This window comes from Phoenix dactylifera, chromosome 8 (assembly GCF_051530095.1).
Source record: "Phoenix dactylifera cultivar Ajwa chromosome 8, Ajwa_hap1_PhDact_Kaust_v1.1, whole genome shotgun sequence".
Classification (NCBI taxonomy): Eukaryota; Viridiplantae; Streptophyta; class Magnoliopsida; order Arecales; family Arecaceae; genus Phoenix; species Phoenix dactylifera.
The window spans coordinates 25973916-25992533 of NC_143197.1; the positions used below are offsets into that span (position 1 = coordinate 25973916).

Genomic DNA, 18618 nt, shown 5'->3' on the forward strand with positions numbered 1-18618 from the left:
CTTAAGCCCAGCTCAAGACTGTATCTGCAATCATCAAGACTTGAATACGTTTTTGTGGGGAGAAGAACTAGAAATAGTTAGGGTTGTGTGTTTTTGCATGTGATATTATGGAAATTTCATGAACTTCTGGTGTAAATCATGGACTTCCATAACCTTATGTTGCATGCCTACTATCAAGACAATATGCCTGAATTTGTATGCTATTCTAGCTAAGGGTCAATCTGCACTAATATCTGAAAGAAACGTTTGATTCAAATGCTTAGACCCCTGTGCACTGCATAGCATCATTAAATCCGGGCTCCACCTTACTAGAAATCATTACAGGACGAATCTCATGAATCTCCCAAAGGCTGACATTGGGCTTAGAGTATACAGTGATCATCATAATTATAAGTAGACTGGGCTTAGAATACACAATGATCATCATGATTATAAGTAGAAAAACAACTTGTTCAACCATTATATCTGGTGTATTGATTCAAGGCCCCCAAGTTCCTCAAGGTGACGAGCACCAGTTCTTTCTAGCTTAAAAAACGAAACAAAGTAAAAATGGTGCAGAAGGTGAAATATACGCTTCATTGTGCAACAAGTCCGGATGGAGTTGTCATCTCAGACAATGCAGAGGTGCCCTCCCACCAGCGCCTAGAGCACCTCCATCAATTAGCGGCGCCAGTGCCAACTCCTGCTGAACATGACACCACAACAAGAAAAATACATCAAAATTGAGACAGAGATGGACTTTTCCAGATCTCATATCATGTATTAACCTACTAAGGTGGTGGTGTGTTCTTAAGTGTAGTTTGATGATGGATGGAATATACGTTTGTCTGCCTGATTTGTAATTGGACAGTCATGGGGGCACAATATGATCATTTAACTAGTAAGCTACTGAAAACAAGCAGATCAGACTCATCAATTTTAACTCATAATGTATCAGTTGTCTTTGCTTAAATGTATGCGGGTGAAATGCAGTCTATCTATGCAAATCTTTGTGCCATGGAGGATATCAGAAAAACGAGTCAAAAGTTCCTTTTTTACCGCTCACTCTTCATCACTGTCAAAGACAACTGCCTTTCTACGATGCATTGTTGTCTTTCGTGGAGGAGACTCTCCATCTAATTCTATCTCCTTGCGTTTCAGACTGCTGCTTCCAGTTTCCTTGATCTTTCTCCTTGGCTCCTGTAGCAGGTAGAAGGTTGACAATAGAACATCAATAATAGGCTATGGTTCATAAGACCTCTCAATTGGAAGTTCATACATATTGTAGCCAATTCTCATAAATGCTTTGCAAAAGAACACTTCAAGTTACACACACTTAACATAGGACTGACCCACTGGCACATTGCTTGCACACAAGGACCACTTACGGCCCATATATGAAAATTTTGGATGGGAATGACATGCTCTGCTTAAAATCAGTGATATCGCAATTAGAGATATTTCATATGTAACCTACTAGTTAAGCAAAAGTATTTAATACTTAAAGTGGCACTAAATATATTCAAAAAAAATTAAGCTCATATCTGAATCAAGTTCTACTCAGATTAAAAAAAATGAACACCGGGGTGGTAAATTAAAAGCACCTTCATGTTACTGGTCAGAATGCATCTGTCAAATTCACATCCAACTTCCTGCCAAATTCAGTAAAACTACAGTATGGCACATGGCCGTGGAAAAGCGGAATGCAGAACTTCATGAATTCTCCACTCTAGAGTTTGGGTAATATAGTGAAAAAAATAATATCAATGTTAACTGCAGTAGTTAACAAACACTTTCTTGCTACTAATGTCATCAAACCCAAATCCAGCAACAACATAAGCTGTTTATGCCCTTCCTCACAACATCTGTCCATGATATCTTAGAAGTATGATCATAAGAATGACTTACAATTTCATGTTGAAAGTCACAAAAATATCTAAAACTGACAAGTCTGCCCCAAAATTTGTCAAGACCTCTAAGTAATATGTTATGATCCGACAATATGAGAAAAATGAAACATTATAGGTGCACTGAATATGTGTTCCATAGGTTTTTGCAACTGAATATCACTGCAATAAAAACATCAAATTGAATAACAAATGTTTCATCAAAATGTTTGATAACAAAGAGAGCACTTATTAAAAGAGATAAAATGATCTTTTGAAATTTTAAATGCTAAGGGCATAAACCAGCTTTGTGCGATCAATATACTGCTTTCATGCAGTTCCATTTATTCTCAGAACTCAAATTCCTGATCATGACTTCAATCCAAGTCCTTTTAAGCCATTTGTGCTTTTCAGAACCTTTGGCTAAATCTGAGCCCATCCTAATACATGGTAAACCATCAAATGCTGCTCCATCACTTCATGCTCTGCTAATACAATTCTAAGCATCCTGCAATTTGTCCATCTCATAACACTGACCTTCATAACTATATGATAAATCCTTGCCCACACAATTAATATAAATATAATATACTTAATAGTGTGATCTAGCAGGAACTTTTTTACTCCAATTAAGTTAAACTTGCTGACAAGCATGCAGACCATGCATTGTATGTAGGTTGTTCCATAAATAAATCCAAAGTTATTAGAAATAGAAACCGAAACAATAAAGCAAGATTAGGTAGGGATATATATTACCTCATCTTCATCTTCTTCGGATGCAGAATTTGCACCTAGGGATTCTTCATCTGCCTCATCCTCCTCATATTCATCTTCATGGTCTGCCTCATCCTCCCTTGTATGTGCCGGTGACCTCTCAATATCCTCACCATCACTTTCATATTCAGATTCCTCCCTGTCACTCTCTGAATATTCCTCTACCTGGCGCCTTGCTGGACGAGCTGTGGGCAAGGATGGTTTGCGAGGGACATTTTTGTTTATATTTGACTGATAATCCATAAAATTGAGCACACATGTTTTAGGAAGTTGAACAAAGAACTGGCAAATTAAATGTGTACGGAAATAAGGAAAGCAAATGCAAACTCACTCTCTTTGCATTCATTATGCGCTTCTCAGCCTGTGCTTCTGCTTCCATATCTTCCTCAAAACGATAACGAGCTGAAGCTGCCCGGTGAGAACTGTAATAGTCTTCAGGCTCATCTTCCTGCACTCAAGAATGATGATAACAAGGAATCAGAAAAATGTTCCATTACCATCCACAACTTTGTAATGCCAAAAGGTCACGCACTCAACATATTTAAGCCATGAAAGGACCATGAAAGGAAATGAGCATCAGTTAGCAAACATTAGTAAAACCAAGGAGCTAATAAAGTGCAAATGATTGCCAATGAATAAACATGCAACATAATTTGCCAATCTAGGAGAAAAGGTGATCCGACAATCTAATAGGCATCTCAGTTTAACTGGTTATACTGAACCAATAACAATCCTTTGAGCATGAGCATACCAGTGCATGCACATAAAATGCACATGACAAAAACACAAGCGGCCAGGATAAAGAATTAGAAACCATGGCACATATGAGAACGAAGATTAAAAGAATAGAAACAGTAGAAGAAACCAACAATAACATAAGCTTGCTAATGATGTTTAATAAATTATCAAATGATCAACTGCATTGTCAAGAGCATTTCTTTGGAGAAAAACTTGTTGGTTTTGAACCATTCCACCTCTTGAAGTTAAGAAGATTTTTTATATTATATGTACATTATAAGAAAATAATAAATGTGAGCATATAATAAAAAGAGGAAACCAAAATTAAAAATGACAAGTTTATGATGTAATTCAAAATTTAGATGGATACGAAAGCATCTTTCTCAATCTTCCAAGGGTACAAACAAGAAGTTTGTCAATAACCTTAAAACAGCTTCATATTATTACAGTCAACTTCGATATTTAGTAATTAATCAGATGTCAAATCATAAGTATCATAAAAAGTAGACCTCATCTAGTGCCTCCTCCAAAAACCCTGGAGAAAGCTGCCGTCCTCTGCTCACAGTTTGTGTGTACTTGCGGTTTACTTTTTCACGTTTCCTCTGAAGAAGTACATTAGCTCTAATTGTTTGGCCTTCAACCTGCAAGAGACTTCCCCCCTTAGTATAAAATGATATCACATCTAAAATTACGAACATTTATAAAATATATTTATTTAAGAGGTGAAAATAAAGTCACACAAGCTTGCTCATATTTGGATGTTAGATTAGGACTTAATAAGCAAAATGTCTAGTTCATCGAATGGTCCTCAACAAGTCTGAAACACAATTAGCTCAACTTTCTATCAAATTCAAGCTACAAACAGTCTAAAAGCTACTAATTGACCATCGATCAAAGAGGATGAATCAAGGTCCGCAATCTCGGTACTGGGTACCATATCGGTACCTTAGCGGTATGGTACAGTACGGTATATCTCTGCGCCGAAATAGCTCTCTAGCTATTTTTCTCAATTTTTATCTCAGTATTCCTCAATACGGACCGGTGCACACCTCAACGCCTCGGTACATGCCATACGGGGCTTCTACCAACTTAAAGGTATGTTTCGTACTGATTTTCTTTTGATACGGTATGGTATGTCCCGTATCGGACAGTATAGGATGGTACGGCAGACCTTGATGAACTACTAAAAAGGAAAATATGAACACTTGTAAATAATCAATTAAATGGTAGTTATCAAAAATGCTCCATTTATTGAGACTAATTTTAATTGGATGAGAGTCAAAGATGCAGAAACTTTGTCTAGAGAATATAATATTGAAAGATCAAAAAGCAATTCAATTCAAGCAGCTAGCAGAAGTGATGTGCAAGTGCAGAAAAATAATTTGAATTGTAAGAGCAAAACTGATGAAATGGGTGTTGAATCCAATGTGACTGTTAAGGTGCTGGCCAGGTCGAGTTGTAAATATTGGATAGGTAAAGCAACTTCTTGAATAATTGATAGAACGCAGATTACCATACCGACAACTAATAGGTAACAACTCATTTACAAGGTGTCAGCAATCAGGAGCATACATTAAATTATAAAATTGTGGTTTCTTAAATTACAGGACACATCTGGATGAAATATTTGCCAAGTTTGCCTACAGTGAACATGAAATGACTGGATGCCAGCATCTCTTACCCTTTCCTTCTTTTCTTTTTCTCTCTCTGGATCAATGTCAGTAATACAATTTTTCACTTTGTAAACCTTCTTATGACGTGAATCAACAAGAGCGGTCAGTAAACGGTGAGACTTTGATGATAAAGAAGATGGCATAAATCTCATCTTCCGTAAAAGCCTTCCTTGGGACTGCAAGATTCCCTGCATTAACACAAATATCAAAGGAATTAATTTAACCATATTGTCATGAAGTGTTGCAAATAAACCCAAATTATCAAAGGATGGAACCAGAGTACAATTATCAACCAATCATCCGGATGCTGAGATATAAAATGCTCGAGTCTCAGAGCATGATTATCTCGCAACAGTAAAGACATGAGTACCACCTTTCCATGCCGAAGAAATAGGTGGCTTTGATCGTGATCTGCCTCATGCACAGATATGTTAAGAACTTCATTACCAATCAGCAATTGCAGACTTCCATCTTCCCACCTTACAAAACGTGCATTGCTTTCATACTGCAGCAAAGATATGCATAAAAATGTTAGACACAGAGATGATAATAAAGAATTCAGCTGAATACTTAATTTGAACTGGAAAGTACATCTATGTATGTAATCCTGTCTGCGAATCTATTAGCAGAACCATATCTAAACGAGAATACAATCAACTCAGCCACAAACTGTGTATATACCCCACCCCCCCTTCAAAAAAAAAAACGCATGCAGAGTGCCTGCGGTTGGCTCAGAAAGGGATATACAGTCAAGTGAGGCCAATCAAGCAGCTGGCACCCAAGAACTGACTGCTACAAGACAAACTGTGAAGAGTAAGACAAGCTTAACAAGCTACTGCTTCAGTCTTAAGTACACATGCTGTCATATGTTTATAACAAATGATGTTTATGCACTCTAAAGGCTTAAATAGGAATGTTGGAACCATGGAAGCCTGGCAGGACATCATATGCATTCTGCTATGACCAGTGCTTGCCACTCATTGGCACAAATGGGTCTGGCACAAATGTAAGCTAAGCAGCACAAACCAGCACAGCTGGTATCTAAAACCATGTGCATCTTCAAATTATCTCAGGTTGCAAAACATAAGAAAAACAGAATCTTGAAGAAGCATAACACATGATTTTTACTAACAAAGAAAACTAGCTAATACAACCAAGCAACTAAACACCTAAGGTGATAGAAAAGGTAAATCACGCCTTCGCCTTAACCAGAAATGGCAAGGAACTCAAAATCGGGAATTTGGGGGAGGGGGGAAGGCAGGCAGAATACGTACACATGGTCATTGAATCGGCATGAAGGAATTTGATAAGTAAAAACACAAACCAGACAAAAACAACCACACTAAACAACCAGAATTAAGAGATGACAATAGCTATATTAGAAGGAATATTAGAAATAACTATTTTAACTCCATCTATGTTTTGTACAATAACCGGTCCCAAGCCCGGATAAGGGAATAAAACTACAGTTACATCCTATGAACATAAATCCATATACTGAGTTGAGTTTACAATAAAATTATGAAGGGAATAAAAATCTGAGAAGACCATCCACCAGTTGGCGGCTAGTACACAGGTAGGGGATACATGATGTCATGATCCTTAGCTCTCTTCTCCATAAAAGAAAGTCAGACCATTACCTACATACAAAGCCTTCTCCTCATTCATCGATGAGCAGGCAAAATTTCAGAAACAACCAACAAACTCGACTCTAGGCATAATTTTCTTTCAGTTGCCCATAGCTATATTCACACATCTAGAGATGACAAAAGCCTTATACTAGATGGGTACTAAGAATATACCACTAGATAATAATTTATAGATTGCACTATTGCTTTGCTGCAGTTTCATCATGAAGTTTGACAACCTACTTTGCATATCCATTTTTTGTTGGTTTTTGAGAAACTCAGGTCCATAAGTTCAAAATAAAAAATCTCCCCATCCATTGGATGCCCTTTGAAAGATGGGACATGGATCCCCTTGAACCCTTTTGCTTACCAAACCAAGTCTTCCAGCTCAGATTTTTCTCATAATCAATGGAAAAATGAAGAAAAAGAGGAAATCACAAAAACACCATGCATGCATTATGGGTCCATCCAGAATTTACTTCTGTTTCAGTTGCCAACTTTAAAGCTAAGACCTTAGTTATATTTCCTGAACTCTTGCTTATGCATCCCAAGCTTTGTCCACCACAGGACCTCAGCAATGCTGATCAAAGTTTCCCACAAAACAATAAGCCAGAGTAAGGCCAACCATAGTTGTCCATCAAGACTCTAGCCAGCACAAGCTTTAACTTTCCCAATGTCCGAAACAATTCGATAATGTTGATTTTGCAAAAACTTACCTTTATATAGTTCACATCCTTAATATAATTTTATCACAATACCTTGCCTAGTAGATAACTAGTGTAAGTAGAATTTGCCAATCAAATACTGAGCACAGGTCAACTTGCTAGCCACAAAGAAAAAAGAAAAGGACAAATAAGAAAATAATAGCCTGAAAAGAGGAAAAAAAATTGTTAACTTGTTCAGCAACTGTCCAACAAAAAAAATTGGTACTTCCGTTGAATCCCCAAGAAACATCATTAAATCATACTTCAAACTCTTGCAACCAAATTTGGATAGAGATATCAACGACCTAAACCATAAAGAAAATCAAATGCATTGACCAAAAAAAGGTTATGGATAACAAAATAAAAGTTAACATACAAAAAGATAATTGCGATAAAATTTATCTGGTGTATGATATATTGTGATTCAGCAGGCCTTCACTTACAGAGGTTGTGCCATCACGGTTCTTGACAGCTCTCCAACGCACGATATTGTCCTCTAGGCGTATACGTTTCTTAGCTCCAGATTCATCTGTCACAAACACATCCTCTTCTACGTATGTTTTAGGATCAAAAGGTTTTGGTTCAATGCCCATGATGTTAGATACCTTGATCATGTTCATCTGCAAGAGAGGAGTATTTCTTAAAAGCAAGATCTGTGCCGGTCAATAGTCAAAGTCAAAGATTTGATAAGGACCATCAAGCTCATAAACAGATCAAACTGCATGTTCTGCATCAAAGGAGTCCTATAGAATAGAACAAAGAGGCAGAAGTGCTGTTGGGTTCTGCAGAATGACAATTCAGTAAATTTCAAGTACACAATGAGACTGAAATAGAAGCAAAATCATCAATGCCACCCATCCATTCTGCATGCATTGGAAATGTGGGACCGGACAATAATACCTCTCAGAACATGCATTGAATAAAGAAGTCATCTTAAAAGAAACCGAAAAATGAATGACAAAAAATCAATGACCTTGCAAGAGACAAGTGATTAGACAGGAAAAATCACACAGAACTACCAAATGGCCATATAGACATGCTTCTTGAGCTTTGATAAGATCACTTAGAACAGGAACAGACACATAAAAGTTAGGAGGGTTAGGTATACATCTAATAGAAAATACTTGGCGAACATGGACCCACAAAGCCAACCCCAAATAGCTGAGAAAAGGCTAAATGATTATGATTATGATTAAGGATGATTCGTGTTAAGATTGAATTAACACTTCCGCCATATATTTAATATGGAGTTAAATAATCCCTTATATAGTAGTACGAACCCTATATAACCTTGAAGAAGATGATGCATAGCAAAAGTGGACTCTGTCAGTGAGAGGAAGCCAGAAGATAAAGACTCACTCTTTCAGGTCGACCTGGTGGAGGATGCAGTGGAATATCCAATTCCAATGGTGGGCCAACTGGTTTCTCCTTTGGTTTCTTTTCAAGATTCTCATCTTCCCACTCATACTGGCCATCATCATCGGGCACTATGTCCTCCGGTCTCAAACCTTTCTCATAGCTACCTTCCTCCTCCATAGGAGATCTCTGAACAAGATAAAATATTGAAATGTTTTTGTTAGAAAACAAAACTTAGCCAAAAAAAGCAAACAAATTTGCATGCAAAACAAAACAGGACAGAGAATGTTAAATGCCAGCGTGGAGAAAAGGCCAGCACTGAGAGATGATTCAACGAAATTGATCTTCATAAGCATTCATAAATTCCCTGCAGATCTCATTTTTAAAGCTTTTTCTTAGAAAGTAAATTTTGAATAGTTCGGTTAAGCTACCTTACAGTCCTACAATGAACTTATTTTAACACATAAGTATCCATCACCCTCTACTGATTCCACCGGGAAATAATATAATGTCCTTGTTCTTTAATTTGCCTAGATAATAAAATCATAAAACAGCAAGCATCTAACAGTTCCTATCAAATATGAGGTCACTTGGATCATTCCTATGTAAGCATTGCTTCATGTACGCCAATTCTTCTAAGTAGAGAATTTCTTCAAGTCTTTTCTCATAGATTCCATGTACTCTTTCTAGCTCCAGGCTGCAATATACTAGTATCCTACTCTATCTTTTCTAGTTCTATTGGCTGGCTAAATTTATAATGTTTTAATCCTTTGTAAACCAATATATGAATAGCACGGCATTTTCCATTGTCAGCACAGTTGCAAACACAAGCCAGATAAAAAGCATTTGAGAAATCTATGTTTAGCAATCTAATATATGCTGACACTGGAACACATTTCGCCTAGCTATGTTGACCAAAAACAAGAATCCTATAGAACAACCAATTTTCATCTAGTAAACGCAAATAAAGAGCATCATAACAAGTGCAAATGAGAAAACAGAATTCCTTTTATGAGAAAAACACTACGAGTGTTCAATATTTCTCGGTCTCACATGTGAATCTTGCTCGATTTCATCTTGAGCACCAAACTCAGCAGGCTCTTCCTCATCAGAGTCCCCAAAAACATCACGAACAACTTCATGATCTTTTTGCTCATCAATTGACCTGCTGGAGAATTGAGAAAGAAAATGCTTTTAACTCTAAAGATTGAAGTTTCAATAAGGAATCAACAATTAAATGATTAAAAATATATATAAACTCTCCAAGCAAATTTATAATAGAAGTTTTTAGCTAATATCATCCTAGCAATACATAGTCATGATTAAAATAAAGGAAATAATTCATGAACCTCCAAGCTATCCCTTAGAGCCTAAAACTGAACAAAATCAGGGCCCCTGCAAGGGGGGGACAGGGTACCTGTACTAATGTTGGAATCTAAATCTATATAAGATTCAAATTTGGAGGGAAGTCCTCCATCTTGTGGCTGAGTAAGACAAGTCCATAACTCCTCTCACACTTGGCTGAGTAAGGGGGGGACAGGGTACCTGTACTCATGTACTCGTTGTCGCTGAGTAAGCCAAGTCCATAACTCCTCTCACACTTGGTTGTTAGTTTTTAAAAATATTGAACCTTATCTATTCAAAGACTTTCAAACTTAATCAAATACTTCAAGCCTATTCCACGTTATACGACCAGGTCTTTGGTTTTGGTATCCATTTATGGGCACAGGGAACGTCCTCGTGTGGTTACGGAATGTGCCCAAACCACATGACCAGATGGTTCCAAGATGAGCATGAGGCTTGTTTCTTTTTATTGCGACCTTCCTTGAGAGACAGAATATGTGGAAAAAAGATCTCACAACTCTGCTCACTTTCTCTCTTATTAGCTTCTTCAAAGTTTTCGATTTTTCTTTATTTGCAAGGCTTTGAGATCACAGAGAAGGTCCAGATCCATTGCTGCATGCATAGCAAGGAGGGCCATTAGTGAGAGGTTCCACCGTGTCTTAAGGGTAGATCACAGGGAGCCTGGCTGCACATTTGGGGGCAGAATGTCTATCCTAATGACAGCATCTGAGTAACATGCCTGGGATTCCCTTCTCTCTTAGTTTCTCTATTATTTAATCCTATATTTGCTTTCCTATAAATTTTGCCATAGTTATCTAACAAACAAAACATTACAACAGCCATAAGGCCTATGCATATCTTCAATGTCCAAAAACAAAATCTTAGAGCACCTCACTAAGATTCAGACCCAGGACTTCCACCAAAAACTAGAGCTTAACAACTGCTTGGACTTTGAACTTGAACACAAATTTAATTTGCCCTTGTTAATGCTTACAATTTCTAACTTGGCACCCCAAATGAATTAGTATGGATATGCTCTACAAAGCTGGTAAGTAATTTGAGAAAATGACAACAACCATTAGATTTTCATAGCAAGTATGTAGCTTTTTTTTCATTCAATCATGACATCAGTCTAAGCATGCATGCAAAAAGATATATATTTGTCTGCACTAGGAGAAATGCATGACTAAAAAAAAATTACCTGGGCTTCCTTGCATAAGCAACCTCCACATCTTCATTATCATGATCAGCATAATGATTACCCTCAGATCCCTCTGATTCACTAGCGACTACTTCTCGTCTCCTGCTTGTTACTACTCTTTGCCCATAGCCTTCTTCTTCACTTTCAGCATCTTTTGCCTCACTCTCCATCCTTTGGTCACTAATTTCTCTTTCTGGAGAACTCTGAACCCTTTCCGCTTCACTCTCTCCCATGTCAAGATCTATGTCATGTGCTTCAGCTTCGCTTTCCACTTCAACTTCACCTTGCCCCTCAACTTCACCTTCCCCTTCACCTTCACCTTCTCCTTCACCATCGATCTCAGCCTCGCCCTCCCCCTCATCCTAAATAAAGAACAAGAACAAGATCCTGGTGAGATAACGTAAAAGAAGTCTAGCTTTACCCTATTAAATTACATTAGTAAATATCATAATCATTGAAGAGGTAGTAAAATTCATGCATAAATGTAATGGTAGTATAAAAAGTTCCAACATTGGTGAAATCACAATTACTAGAAAAAGTAACCAAGCTCCCAATGCAAATTAATACAGTTTGCATATACTACAGCATGGTCAAATTTCAACCCAAAGTATCCCAGACTTATTTGGCCTTTAAGAATTCCTCTTGAAGGGACATAAGCATGCTTGTAGAGATTGTTTCAAAAATTTATAGCATGTGTTTTATTAAAAATCATTATCAAAAGTCACTAAATTGCACAAACTTGTTAGTCTATGTATGCATGCAATGTGTACTAAGCTAAAATATGATTGACCTGCATCAAAGTGACTTAAAATGTTTAGGCATATGCTAATGGTAACTATCTGTAATGTATACTTGCCTCAAAAATGATATAGACACTGCAAACAAAAACCCATGAACTCACTGTTGATTCATTTCAAGAAATGCCTTTTTTCTCTGTTAATTAAAGAAAACCCATTACTTGGTTCAGACCTCCATTTAGTTTCACCCGGTACTTAAATTATGTCAATACTAATCGCAACTATTGGAGTCATTTGAAACCTAAACCTAAGAGCCTGTATGGAATCACTTTTATTGCTTATTTTTTATTTTAAAAACAAAATCATAGAAACTAAGGTAAAAATATCTTTAGTGTTATTATTTTTATTTTCTATTTTTAAAATATATTTTCATTGTTTCTAGAAAAAAATGAAAGAAATTCTTATTTTGATCTTTTTTCAAAAACAAGAAACTCATGTCTTTTACCACTACCATTGATACTATCTCCATCGCTATCAACATTGCTACCACGACTGCCACTATTGTCACCACCATTATCATCGTCATTGCCATAGTCACTGTTGCCGTCTCCGCCGCCACCACCATTGCCACTAGAGCTGCCACTGCCATTATTTCTACCACCACCACCATCGCTGCAGCCACTACAACCACTGTCATCTCTAACACCACCACCACAGCTGTCGTCGCTATCATTGTTTCCACCACCACCGCCATCGCTGATGCTGCCACCCACACCACCTTCGCACGCCGCCACCACCACCACCACAAACTTTGCCACGACTCTACCACATCACCATCATCGCCGCCGCCGCCATATTATTAGTGGCCCCACCATCACTATCACCACTGCCACCACTCTCATGCCACCATATCACTAGCACCTCCACCCTTGCTACCATCGCCGCCACCACTACTACCTCCACTGCTTCCGCCACTACTATCATTATCATGTTTTTGTTTTTTTTTTAAAAAAAAGCTATACCAAACATATTAATATTTTTTAAAATTTAGAAATAAAATGGAAACAATTTTTTATTTCTAAAAATAAAAAGATGAAAGCGATGCTGGACAGCACCTAAGTTCTGCAACTTTTCTGATGCTCTGCCTCATATGATACCTAAAAATTGTAGCTTTCATGCACAAGGACATCAAAACTTGTTTCCCGTTAATTTACCATACCACCCCCCCCCCCAAAAAAAAAAAAAAAGAAACTAGACCTAGATTTTCCAACATTTCTACCGTTCTGCTTCAGATAATGCCTAAAAATTGTAACTTTCACGCACAATAACAACAAAACTAATTTTCACGTAATTAAAAAAAAAATTAAACCTAACCTAAATTTTGCAACTTTTCTGCTGTTCTTCTTCGGATAATGCCTAAAAATTGGAACTTTCACGCACAAGAACAACAAAACTAGTTTTCCATTAATTTTTAAAAATAAAACCTAATCCAAATTGTGCAACTTTTGTTCTGTCCTGCATCACATAATGCGTCAAAATTTTAACTTCTGCACAACAGCAACAAAATTATTTTCAATTTTCATTTGAAGATTTAGAAAGAGGTTCAAGAGATCCATATCCAGGTGATTGACATAAGTAGCAAAACAAATATAAATGCTAACTCATCGCTGAAATAATTAACAGCACGATTCACTCTATTTCCTAAAACCCTAAATCAGATACAAAAGTAAAAAAATTTCATGAACAAGGGGAAGATCCGGCTCGTTCTTCCGGATCAAATAACCAAACTGGAGTCCAAAACATCAAGAAATCGGACAAAATCCCCAAAAATCCAGATCAATAGGAGTTCAGTTCCATACCGAGGGGTAATCGGAATGGTTGGCGGCGGCCTCGTGCTCGGAATCGACCTCCTCCGCCTCCTCCTCCTCCTCTTCGGATTGATCGCCGAAGAGGTTCTGCATCATCTGATTCCTCGTTTTCTCCTCCATATCTCTCTCCCCTACCATCCGCCGCCCCCTCAATCGCTCTCTTTCCTCCCCCCTCCCTCTCCCCCTCCTGTTCTCTCTCGTCTCGCTTGGGGCTCCAAGAAGCGAACCCTCTCTCGTCTCGCTTCGGGCTCCAGGAAGCGAACCCTCTCTCTTCCTCCGCTTCGCCAAGAATCGGAGCTTCTCGGACTCGGACTCGGACTTTTTTTATTACGATGGAGATTGTGCTTCCTTTAGCGTCCCTACGCTTTATAAGGCGGAGCGGGTAAGTTTAGCCCATTGGAACCGGATCCGACACCCAGTGGTTTAATAACGACGTTATTTCATGATTACATATGGAATAAGTTAATATTAAAATAATCTCTTATAACTTTTAACAACCATTGTAATAGGCGTTATAAACTTATAATGAATAATAATACGCAAAACTGAAAAATCACATCCAAAACACATTCCATCCAATTAAAAAAACATTTTTCTTTCTAAGTGGTGCAAACCCTTTTGGAGGAAAAATTGGTGCATACATTTAAATTTTGGATAAAATTTACTCAAATAAATATCATAAAAATGCAAATATTCACCTTCTATGACAGCCTACTTCTATTGTCTAATGGATGTTATAAAGGAATAAATGAATGATAGTCAAATACCATATGTTCTTTAAATACCATTATCATAATTTATCCAAAAAATATATCATTATCATTAAGCTTAACGTAATGGACCTCCTCTAAGATCATTATAAGGCCATTATTTTAAATCATGATTTGGAATGTGATAACCGATGATTATTGGAAAATTAGCAATTATTTTTTACATAAAATCCTTCTTTTATATATTAATTGGATTCTAAGATCTTTCTTTTGCATAGTTGCATGCAAATGTTTTGCTAGGTCAAAACTTTTTAGTTGGACCTTAAGTCAAACCTTTCCAAAGCTCGCCAAACACAACATTGATTTTAAAGTTTTGGTATTTTTAGAGGGCTAAAAAGTATTTCTCAAAACACCATAAGCTATTTTGATGATTTTTTTCATAAAAATTTTAAAATATCTTTATAGCTCCTTGAAAAGCTAAAAATAGTCTCCAAGGAAAAAAGCTTTTGGTTTTTTGATATTAAACAGTTAGACAATTAAAAGCACTACATAATGTCCTTTATTATCATTTTTTGATACTAAAAGTATTTTCTTAATTTGGTTACTAAAGTGATATTAAGGTTCTACATTACTTCAAAAATATAATTAACAAATAGCAAACAACTTTTATTTGAAGCTTTACTAGCCAAAGCTCTACTACTCAATATTCCACTATATATAGTGATGCTAAATGAAGCCTAAGTGTAACTGGATCCATTTCTCCCCATTAAAATTTCTTTTTCATGCTAACTATCAAAAATATAATCTTAAAATTATTTAACATTCTTTTCTTTTTATAAAATAATGGTGGGAATATTTTACAAGAAATGATGTACTATATATGAATCAGGGGTGGCAATCTACTCCACTTAATTGAGTACCCAGGTTTTACCTAACTCGCAACGGATCTGGGGCAGGTGCCAAGAATCGTCTTGAACCCAACTTAAGTATATATAACTCTTTATAAATTCTCTCCTCATCATTTGCCCTAGTTGCTCCACTCATGAGAAAGATTGAACATGTAAAAATGGCATGCCATGATGCTTCAATGTTTATTTTTGAGTTGATAGATTTTTCTTAGTTTAAAGAATATTTGACTTCTTAAACAATAATATCTTGTTTGTTATGTTTTTATTATTATTAAAAATTTAGTTTGTCATGTTCTATATCTTTTGACTCTTATTTTGTTTAATGTATGTTATATGCAAAAGTTTATTTTTATAATCCTTTTTATTTTTTGATTCGTATGCTAAAAAATTAATTTTTTACAACTTTTTTTGATCCAACCTATTCCATCCAATTTGTCCCATCTAACTATACTCATTTCCCACTGTTCTAAGATAAGTATAAGATGAGCACAAATAATAGCCTACTTGACTTATATTTGATCTGTTGCTATCTCTATTTGTGATCTTCTATAATTGACCTAGAAACTCTCCCCACAAGGAGACAAGAACCAACAAAGGTCCAGTTGACTTGTATAATCATATTTTCTCTATCCATAGACTTTTAACCATAGTTTATCTCTATCAAAAAAATATATTTTATTTAATAATTTTGTTTTTATTAAAAAATTATAGAAATATTTTAAGAGAAATGATGGCACTGTACACTACCATCTATTGAACCCAGAAACTTTACCAATCGTGAACCAGGAGCCAACCGAGGCTAGTGGAGTTGATTTTGATAATCTTATTTTCTCTGTCCATGGACTTTTAACCATGGCTTAGCTCTATCAGGCCCCAAACCAAAAAAAAAAAAAAATCTTTAACCTCTTTCTTTTCCCCTGCACTTTGGAAAGCATCATTGGCCATATTGGCCCCAGCTGCCCTAGCTACATAATTTCTAGTGTTATGATGATGATGGTTGTATGGACATTTAGCTATTTCATTTTTCTTGCCTAAACCTCACCTTATCTCGTATCGAGCTTTATGTTTGACATATCCCTCTTTAACTCTAATTGCCCATGAATGTGTTATAACTCCACTATAATCATATGTAATTGAACCTCACTATGTATCTCACGTTTGCAATTTATCTTTTTTCCCTTCATGTGAAAATTAGTGACATCTCATCTATGTAATATATCAAGCCAGTAACCATAGACTCTTGCAGCTGCTGATATCAAATGAAATTATTTATTGACTCTTTGGACAAGGTTTAATTCAAACCAAAAATACTCATGGACCGTGAAATCGTACTGCTCATCAATTTTGTTGCTGTTGGATTCTGCGCTGTTGTTTTCGCTCAAGAGGTCGGCGAAAATTGAGGATAATTGGGGTTGATCGAGCTCGAGGTGAATTGAGACTGGTTGAAGCCTAAATCGATCTGTAACAAAATCCGCTTGTCGGAAGATTTTCAGTATAAAACCCTCCGATACTTAAGTCATAAAACTAAAGCAACAGTGGAAGGAAGAAAATATGTTGAGAGAAGTCTCTGTGTGAGCTTATCCGAGGATTCCCATATTACCCTTTTATGTAGAGTAAAGTATGCATCCGTTTTCTGATTTAGCACGATGTACCTTAACTGTGTGGTAATAATCCATTGCATATTAACAACATGGCAATCGTCCCGCACGAGCAGCATGCAGTGGCAATCATGCCGATCATACATTAACTGCAGTTTTGGCATAACTACCGATCTTTATTATTTCGAACAAAGTGGCACATTGATCTTCATCAAAGTCATTCACCTTGGTTATGACCCGAGTCAAAAAGGTCGGCCCAGCAAACAATATTCTCTCCACCAAGTTTCATGCACAGCATGATTAATTAATGTAGGGAAGAACAACACCTTTGAACGAAAGTTTTTGATTATGTGTTGAATATCAAGATAACGCCCCACGTATCACCAAGGATCCGTGGCGCAATGGTAGCGCGTCTGACTCCAGATCAGAAGGTTGCGTGTTCGATTCACGTCGGGTTCAAATCCCGAACCTTTTTAATTTTATATATTATTTCCCTATTCTACCCTGTGCGGCCAAAGTCCAGCCCGCCTTACATCATGTCATACTTACATATATTGTTTTCGAAAGTCCCAAAATTTTCCCAATATTGAAATAGTAAATAATCTAAATTTATATATTAATTCCTAGAAACTAAGTTTCGAAAGTCCCTCCACTGGTCCCTGCAATCTTTCACATTTTTGTGTCTATTCTGCTATTTTTTAGTTTAGGTCTTTTATATATTTAAAGAGTTTTTGCATATAAATCTCTAAAATCGATCATATTTTTATATTAACTTCTTTAATATTTCAATTTTATATAGAAATCCCTAAAGTATGCTCCATTGTGCATAAAAATCCTCACGCTAGTTATTTTTAACCAGACTATGTTTAGGATTTATTAGATATGCTAATGCCCAAAAAGACCAGGGATAGACCCAATGTCTTCTTTTCTCCCTCTCATTTTACCCATTACTCTTTATCCACCATCAATTACTTATAGAGAATATAGAAGAAGAAATAATTTCTAACCTTGCAATTATTAATAGAGTATCTAGAAGAAGAAATTCCAATAAAATTGCAAAACCCAAATAATAAAACTTTGAATGTAAACAAATTCTTTTTTCTAACTACAAATGAATTGCACTTCAAGAGAACTACAAGTAAATAGACGAGCCCTAGATTTTAAGCAATAAAAAAAAACACACATAATATAGCAAAATCCAAAAAAAAAGTGAAAACCCAAAGAATAAAAACTATGGACAAAATAAAAATCTACCTATTCTCAAGCTCCGTAACTGCAAATAGAGAAGGGGATGGTGGTATTTACATAATTATGTGGTGGATTTTGATTTATCATTGTCGAATTTGATCAAGCATCCACTTTATTGAGAATTTCAACAAAAGAGATGGAGCTATTTTTTCCCCTTAAATATGACTATTGCCCTCTAATAATCAACCAATGGATTGCTGAGAGAGGTTTGGGAGATTAAATCACTTGCAGTTGTCAAATTTTGATGGTAGATAAGATTTTTTAGA

General features: G+C 36.4%; 1 protein-coding gene and 1 non-coding gene across 5 annotated transcripts; one reads left to right on the forward strand and one right to left on the reverse strand.

Annotated features, from left to right (window-relative positions):
* Positions 1–404: 404 nt before the first annotated feature.
* Positions 405–14231, reverse strand: LOC103722962 (protein LEO1 homolog). 4 transcript variants are annotated; one of them, XM_008813722.6, is made up of 12 exons: positions 13880–14231; positions 11284–11645; positions 9792–9906; positions 8742–8927; positions 7826–8002; positions 5424–5555; positions 5059–5238; positions 3887–4018; positions 2971–3087; positions 2622–2870; positions 1039–1179; positions 405–682 (listed from the first exon to the last, which is right to left on the reverse strand). In XM_008813722.6, the coding sequence occupies exons 1-11, from the start codon at positions 14024–14026 to the stop codon at positions 1042–1044; spliced, it is 1935 nt and encodes a 644-aa protein (XP_008811944.4). In that variant the 5' UTR covers positions 14027–14231; the 3' UTR covers positions 405–682; positions 1039–1041. The 4 variants fall into 4 exon arrangements, with proteins under 4 accessions (XP_008811944.4, XP_008811945.4, XP_008811946.4 ...); XM_008813723.6 differs by having other exon boundaries at positions 405–685; XM_008813724.6 differs by having other exon boundaries at positions 9792–9903; positions 13880–14229.
* Positions 14232–17491: 3260 nt separating this feature from the next.
* On the forward strand, positions 17492–17563 carry TRNAW-CCA (transfer RNA tryptophan (anticodon CCA)). The gene has a single exon. It is a non-coding gene; the product is annotated as a tRNA-Trp (tRNA).
* Positions 17564–18618: the final 1055 nt, after the last annotated feature.